Below are 8,362 nucleotides of genomic sequence, written 5' to 3' on the forward strand. Positions count from 1 at the left end.
GGCCGCTGTGGCCAGCGCACCGCGCTGATCCAATGGCAGGAGCCAGGTGCTTATCCTGGTCTCCCATGGGGTGCAGGGCCCAAGCACTTGGGCCATCCTCCACTGCACTCCCTGGCTACAGCAGAGAGCTGTCCTGGAAGAGGGGCAACCAGGGCAGAATCCGGCGCCCCGACCAGGACTAGAACCCGGTGTTCCGGTGCCTCAAGGCGGAGGATTAGCCTATTGAGCCACGGCGCCGGCCAGAGTCAATGTCCTTTTTAATCTGTCTTTAACCAAGAGGCAGAGAAGGAGAGAGAGAGAGTGCTCCCATCTGCTGGTTCACCCCCCTGATGCCCACCATGGACAAGGCTAGGCAAGGATAAATCCAGAAGCTAGAAACTTGATCTAAGTCTCCCACATGGGCAACAGAGATCCAACCAACTGAACCATCACCTGCTACCTCCTATAGTGCTCATTAGCAAGAACTTCAAATCAGGAGTGGATCCAGAAATCAAACATAGACATTCAGAATGGAATATAGGTTTCAGAACCAGCAGCTTAACCCCTGGACCAAACACACACACCTAGAGTTAACGTCTTGATCTACAGATCGAGAAAATTGTATTACTTCTACATGCTACACTCAATGGTCCTACTTAGTTCCTATCTGAATTCATTCTGTTCCTCAAGAGTTTCTTTATTGCATTTTTTACCTCAGCATTTCTGAGAGTGTAGATTAAAGGATTTAACATAGGGGCCATCACTGTATAAAATACAGCAACAGCTTTATCAATAGAGAGAGTGGTCACTGGGCGCAGATACACAAATATGCAGGGCAAAAAACATAAGACAACCACGGTGATGTGAGATACACAGGTGGAGAGGGCTTTGCGCCTCCCCTCCAGGCTATAGTTCTTTAGAGCACGCAAGATGATCACATAGGAAGCCACCAAGAGGAGAAAATTCAACAGGCAGATGAGGCCACTGTTGGCAGCAACAAAGAGACCAAGGATGTGTGTGTCCATGCAGACAAGTTTCAACAAAGGGTACAGGTCGCACATGAAGTGGTCTATGACATTGGGGCCACAGAAGGGCAGCCAGAGTGTGAAGAGGATCTGGATGGTTGCGTGCAGAAATCCTCCAGCCCAGGCCACTCCCACCAGCAGGATGCACAGCCTATGGCTCATGATGCTGGCGTAGTGCAGAGGTTTGCAGATGGCCACGTAGCGGTCGTAGGCCATGGCTGTCAGGAGAATGATCTCAGCAGCACCAAAAATGTGTTCTGCATAGACTTGAGCCATACACCCAGTGAAGGAGATGGTTTTCCGCTCCTGCAGGGAGTCTGCAATCAGCCTGGGAGCTGAAGAAGAGGAATAAACCGTGTCTATGAAGGAAAGGTGGGTCAGGAAGAAGCACATGGGAGAGCTCAGAGCCTGGCTGGTGATGATGGTGGCCACAATGAGGAGGTTTCCCGAGAGCGTTGTCAAATACAGCAACAAAAACACCACAAACACGACTTTCTGCACTTTGGGGTTCTGTGAAAGACCAGCTAAGATGAATTCAGTCACATTCCTTTTGTTCTCCATCTATGAGAGGTCGGTGGTAAAATCTCCGGGAAGAAATACTTCACCTTTAGAGAAAAGGAGAGAAGGAAAAGACAACATAAAAAGATCAAGTTGTCCAAACTCCAATTTTTCCTGTGCCACAAATTATTATTTATCTTCCTAAGTCTCTAGTAAGTGTGCTCCCTCATTTTCTGAGTTGACCTTTTTAATCTTTTATTATCTTGAGCACAACAATGTTTTTATCAGATATAGGTCTTCCAGAAGAAACAGATTCCATTTTCTAGAATCAGGGTAAAGATCAATATGATGGAAGTTTAATCATTAGAATGAATACTACTGGGGACTAAAAAGACTTAGCAATGTAGTAAAAACTTGGTGGAAAATGTTCATATTTTATCATGAATTTTAACATTATTTTAGGATTATGAGAATTTTTCTTTTTCTTTTTCTTAGGATTTATTTATTTATTTCAAAGGCAAAATTACAGTGATGTTCCATTTGCTGGTTCACTCCCCAAATGGCCACAATGACCACGGCTGGGCCATGTCAGAGTCAGGAGCCAGGAGCTTCATCCAGGTCTTCCACGTGGGTGCAGGGGCCCAAGCCCTTGGGCCATCTTCTGCTGCTTTCCCACGTGCCTTTAGCAGGGAGCTGGAGCAGAAGTGGAGCAGCCAGGAGTTGATCGGTGCCCATATAAAATGTCACCTCCCAGGCAGTAGCTTTCCCACCTATGCCACAGTGCTGGCACTGGGGTGTGGATTTTTCTTATTCTTTCATATGGATGAGGATACTTCAAGGGGTATATAGAAAATAGAAGTTAAAGGCCGGTGCCACGGCTCACTAGGCTAATCCTCCGCCTTGCGGCACCAGCACACCAGGTTCTAGTCCCGGTCGGGGTGCCGGATTCTGTCCCAGTTGCCCCTCTTCCAGGCCAGCTCTCTGCTGTGGCCAGGGAGTGCAGCAGAGGATGGCCCAAGTGCTTGGGCCCTGCACCCCATGGGAGACCAGGAGAAGTACCTGGCTCCTGCCATCGGATCAGCGCGGTGCGCCAGTCACGGCAGCCATTGAAGGGTGAACCAACGGCAAAGGAAGACCTTTCTTTCTGTCTCTTTCTCTCACTGTCCACTCTACCTGTCCAAAAAAAAAAAAAAAAGACAGAAAATAGAAGTTAAAGATAAGTTTCTTTCAGTGCAAAAAATTTTAATCAATGCATATGAGAATTCTTTCAAAGTTCATAGAAATGCATATTTAAATAAATTATGCATGGATTTCAGATTTTTTATATACAAGACAACTTTTTCTGTTTTTCTATTTTTTAAAGGAACTTATTAATACATTAGACTCAGGGTCACAGCAAATGCATGGTATACTTGTTGAACTCTTTATTATTGGAGCGTTAAACCTATAAAATTAAATTTTAATTCCATTATTCTACAAACTTAAAAGACCTATATACAGAAAACTATAGAAAATTCCAAGTTCAAGATATGCAATATTTTTCTATAATTCTAGAAAACATGAAATTACATAGATAGAAGAAACACATATATTAGTATTGTTTACATCAACTACAACACAAGAGAAATCCAATAGACTTCCTAAAAAACAAATTGGTACCAGCCATGATCTTGACACTATTTCAAGAAATATTGCTAACTGAAAGGCAAATCAAGATAAAAGAAATATTTTCAATAGATTTCTACAGAGTATTACTGAAAAAGTAAATATGTATATAAAATTGATATAAAGCAAGTCAGAAAATACATTAAAGTGAATTCCTACAGATATTTCCAGTACATTACATTTGAATGAATTTTAATGCTATTTTCACTCATATAGTAAAGCATATTTTACTGTATGTATTATAATACAGAAAACAACAAGTAATCCGTTTAAAGTCTTTTTAAAGAATAAACTATGAATAGAATCAAACTGAGAAGTCGTACAGAAGGGCGTGCTGTTCCCTGCAGAGCTTGCCTTTCATTCTATTTGTCTTTGAGACCTCAGCTTCCGAGCTGAAGGCTGCGTCTGATAAACAGAATCCACATGCAGCGTCTTCCTCTGGTGCTGTCCTGTCCTGACCTGAGTGAGGGTCACATAGCTTACCCCAGCAGTACTTAGAATTTGTCCCTTTTAGACTCTGTTGTCTTAGCTGCTTTTGTCATTGTTAGGTGAGATTTGTCCCCTTTCTAAATTAGAGACTGCACAAGCCAGTCTGACTCTCCAAACACACCATACCAAATGCCCTGTTCCTGGAGGGAACCCTCACAGACACATCCAACCACTGCACTCAACTCTGCACTTGGAAGCCTAGAAATTGACTCAGGAATTCACAAAATGTAAACATTTTCTTAATAAATCATAGATATACCTAAATGTACAATTTAGAATATAAATATTTCTGTGAGATATCCTAAAACATGCACAAAATCATCCTACATCAAAATCAGAAAGTAATGTTTTGATTTTTTTTTTCGCCAGGCAGAGTTAGACAGTGAGAGAGAGACAGAGAGAAAGGTCTTCCTTACCAACGTTCACCCCTGCAAATGGCTGCTACAGCTGGCGCTGTGCCGATCCAAAGCCAGGAGCCGGGTGCTTCTCCTGGTCTCCCATGCAGGTGCAGGGACCCAAGCACTTGGGCCTTCCTCCACTGCACTCCCGGGCCACAGCAGAGAGCTGGACTGGAAGAGAAGCAACTAGGACTAGTACCCAGCGCCCCAACCGGGACTAGAATCCGGGGTGCCAGCGCCGCAGGCAGAGGATTAACCAAGTGAGCCACAGTGACGGCCCAAGTTTTGATTATTTTTACTATGAACACCTTTGGGGGAGAAATGAAAGTTTAAAACTGGATAAAGACAGTAATTCTAGGTAACTTACTGTGATTGCCTCTGTAGCTGAAAATAATGGCCAACATGTTCATAAATGAGAAGTAACCATTATATGTCACCAAATAGTACCCTGGGTAATGTGTATATCTCCCATCCTCACTGACTGAACAATATTATAGGAAGCAAACAATGGCACAAAATTCTTCAAGTGAATAAAGCAAGCATTTTCAAAGCTCCAATGCCTTTTGAAACTCACATCGGAGGAAAAGAAAAACCACGTGTTGAAATTGAAGCTTAAAGTCTTTAAGTGCTGCAAGAATCTTCTGGTCTCCTGCACCTAAATCTATGGCTACAAACCAAGAGATAGAAATATTTCTGTCACATAAGAATTCCTCTTCCCTTAAAACTGGAAACAACACTGATCATGTTTGCAGAGGATACTGAAATTTTTATTGAAGGACATCTCTTTAAAGTCAAGGTTTTGACCTCTTAGGAATTAATTAACTCTGATTCTTTTTTAATTTCCTTAGAAGATATTTAGAAGTATCCATCTATGAATAACACATAATCACCTGGTTAGTCCCTGCCCTGCATTTTAAATGCTCTGTTAACAGCCTACATTTCTGATGTGCATGCTATGTGATGAAGCTCTTCTCCTAAAGCCTGGGGTATCATTAACGGGGAAATGAAGGACTCTAATCATCATGTGAATAACACAGGTTCCCCTGAGGAAAGTCCCTCACTGGCTGAGGTCACGGAGGAGGCTGAGACACTCAATCAGTCTCTCAACCTAAATAAATCAGGGCATATATGTCCATAGAAGGAAACCTTGGAGCGTCTGGCGCTGTGGCACAGCAGGTTAACCCTCCACCTGCAACACCGGCATTCCATATGGGCACTGGTTCAAGATATAGCTGTTCCTCTTCTGATCCAGCTCCCTGCTAATGGCCTGAGAAAACAGCAGAGGATGGAACAAGTGTTTGGGCCCCTGCACCCACTTGGGAGGCCCAGAAGAAGCTTCTGGCTCCTGACTTTGGACCAGTCCAATCCTGGCAGTTACAGCCATTTGGGGAGTGAAACAGAGGATGCAAAATCTCTGTCTCCCCTTCTCTCTGTAACTGTCTTTCAAAAAAGTGAATAATGTCTTTTTTAAAAATAATATAGGAATGTTAATTAATCTAATTTGATCATTACACACAATATATAAATACTATGTGTGTATCCCCAAATTACATGCAATTAAAATTGATTCTTTAATTTAATTCTTAAATAAATAAAACCTTTTTAAAAAAGAATATAGGAATGCTAATTAACCTAAGGTCATGGAGATGGCAGAGACATTGAATCAATCTCTCAACTATACCACACAGCTGCTCCTGTCTTTGGCCTGGCCCAGCCCCAGCCTTTGCAACCATTTGTGAAGTGAACCAGCAGATGGAAGATATTTCTCTCTCTCTCTCTCTCTCTCCCCGCCTCCTCTCTGTATCTCTACCTTTCAAATAAATAAACTTTAAAAAAAGAAACAATAAACATTGTTGCAATGATTCTGTAGCCTGGTGGATAGAGTGATATTTAAGTCATATATCATAAAAATGGAAGCATTAGCTGTAGTTACATAAACAGCTAGACAGTGAATAGAGAACCAAGAAAAATAGTAATAGTTGCTGCTATCATTCCTAAGTACTATGTCCTTTGTTCTATCAATATGATATATTACATTGAGTGATTTGCATATATTGAAGCAACCTTGCATTCAAAGGATAAATACAACTTGGTCATAACGCATAAGCTTCATAGGCTACTAGACCCAGTTTTTGAAAATTTATGTATCTGCTAGTCATAAAAATTGATTGTAATTTTCTTTTCTTATAATATTTTTGGTTTTGGTATCAAATTAATAGTGGTGTGACAGAAAGAATTTGGAAATATTCCCTCATCTTCTTTTCTTTGAAAGAATTTGTAAATTGTTGGTGTTTATTATCCTTTCCTAAATACTTCATAAAATTTATCCATGAATCTGAAGCTATGTTGGCCAGGGTTTTTTTGGTAAAAATCCTTTTTGTTTACTAATTCAATTCTTTACTTATAAATACATTCCTGTTATCATTTTCTCATGGATCTATTTCAGTGGTTTGTATCTTTATAGATTTGCTTCAAATACTTCAAATACTTTATTTCTGCAATTCTAATTTTGTATTTTTCTTTTACATTTTTCTACTTCTCAAGCATATTATTTACATTGCTTCAAAACATTTCCCATTCAGCTTTTATCATATAGATTTACCATTACTTACTTTCCAAGTTGTAAAATTTGTTGACAAAACTGTTTCATTCTTTTGCAATGTTTGCATTTTTATAAATTCACTGGTGATGTTTCCTCATTCATCCCTAATTTTAGTAATTTCAGTGTTTTCTCTTTTTCTTTTCTGAATCACTTGTTGTTTTATCACTTTAATAATCTTGTGTGTATGTTTGTTTAGTTTTGTTCTGTGTATTGTGTTCTCTAATTTGCTTGTTTCTTTTGTAATCCTATTATTTCTTTCCTGTTTACTTTGGGGATAGTTAGTTGTTCTTCCTGCATCTTAAGAAGCAAGTATGGTGATTGTATTGAAATTTTTCGAGTGTTTCATTGGTCTATGGATCTGTTTTTTAAGCCAAAACCATGCTTTTTTTATTTCTGCATCTTTTTAATATATTTTAAACTCTAGTGGTGTAACGCTTCCTGCTTTGTTCTTTTAGCTCAAATTGATTTGTTGAACTCTTTTACTTAGAGTAGGGTTAACTATACAATCATTAGGCTCTTTTGTATTTCTATACAAATTTTAGTAATTTGTTCTGGTTCTATGAAAAATGCATTGGGGTTTTGTTTGGGATTTTATTAAATCTGTATATCACTTTAAGCAGCATACACATTTTAAAAATATGATTCTTCCAATCCATCAACAAGAGATGTCTTTCTTTAAAAAATTTATTTAAGTTAGATAAGTTTCATATATTGCATATATATGGATTTTGGAATATAGTGGCACTTCCCCCATACCCTCTGTCCCTCCCATGCTCCAACGCTTCCTCCCCCTCTCGCTTGGATTCACACTCTCAATTATACAATGATCTATTTTCAGGACACTTAATGACCGTATAGTTAACCCTACTCTAAGTAAAAGAGTTCAACAAATAGTATGAAGAGAAAGAAAACAAAACAAAACAAGACATGTCTTTCTCTTTCTTTGTGTCCTGTACAATTTCTTGCATCAGTGATTTGTAGTTTTTATTGCAGAGATCTTCACTTCCTTAGTTAAAGGTATTCCGAGGCGTTTGATTTTATTGTAGCCACTGGAAACACGATTGCTTTCTTGATTTCTTTTTCAGGTGATTCACTAAGGGTGGATAACAGCGCTACTGATCTTTGTACACACTGACTTCATATCCTCCAATTTTGCTAAATTTGTTTACTAGAAATTTGGTTTGCCTACAAGGAGCCACTTAGGGATACACACACACACACACACACACAATTGTTATAACTTCTTGCTGGATTAACACATTTATCATTATAAAATGTCTTATTTGTCATTTTTATGGTTTTTTACTTAAACTCTATTTTATGAATAGAGCTACTTTTTGCACTTTAGTTTCCATTTGTGTGGAACATGTTTTTCCATCCCTTCACTTTTCTTTAAGAAGTGAGTTTTTCTTTACTTAACACAGAATTATTCTTAGGTGTTTAAATCCAATTGAAAATTGATCCCTATTAAAAATAAGAGAGGAAGTGAGAGAGGGAGGAGATGTACAGTTTGGCACACATTCCCTTGGACTTACCCCTAAGGGTAAAGCTAAAAACTTACCATGGGACTCCAAATCCCATTAAGTTGGCAGGTACCAATGCCATCTTACTAAAGTGATCAATTTAAGTGCATAACTGCTCATAAAGATAGTAGTAAGTATCAAAGGGATCACATAAATAAGACCAAGTGTCTGCTAATAATAATA

The 8,362-nt window shown here is 39.3% G+C and overlaps 1 protein-coding gene across 1 annotated transcript; it reads right to left on the reverse strand.

Moving 5' to 3' along the window:
- Positions 1–635: 635 nt before the first annotated feature.
- LOC100350547 (olfactory receptor 4C12-like) lies at positions 636–7,624 on the reverse strand. The gene is made up of 2 exons (XM_002708877.4): positions 7,613–7,624; positions 636–1,565 (listed from the first exon to the last, which is right to left on the reverse strand). Exons 1-2 carry the CDS (start codon positions 7,622–7,624, stop codon positions 636–638), a joined length of 942 nt encoding a protein of 313 aa, XP_002708923.4.
- Between the last annotated feature and the right edge of the window lie 738 nt (positions 7,625–8,362).

Source organism: Oryctolagus cuniculus, chromosome 1 (assembly GCF_051225735.1).
Source record: "Oryctolagus cuniculus isolate XC-2025 breed Fujian yellow rabbit chromosome 1, ASM5122573v1, whole genome shotgun sequence".
NCBI classification, from domain to species: domain Eukaryota; kingdom Metazoa; phylum Chordata; class Mammalia; order Lagomorpha; family Leporidae; genus Oryctolagus; species Oryctolagus cuniculus.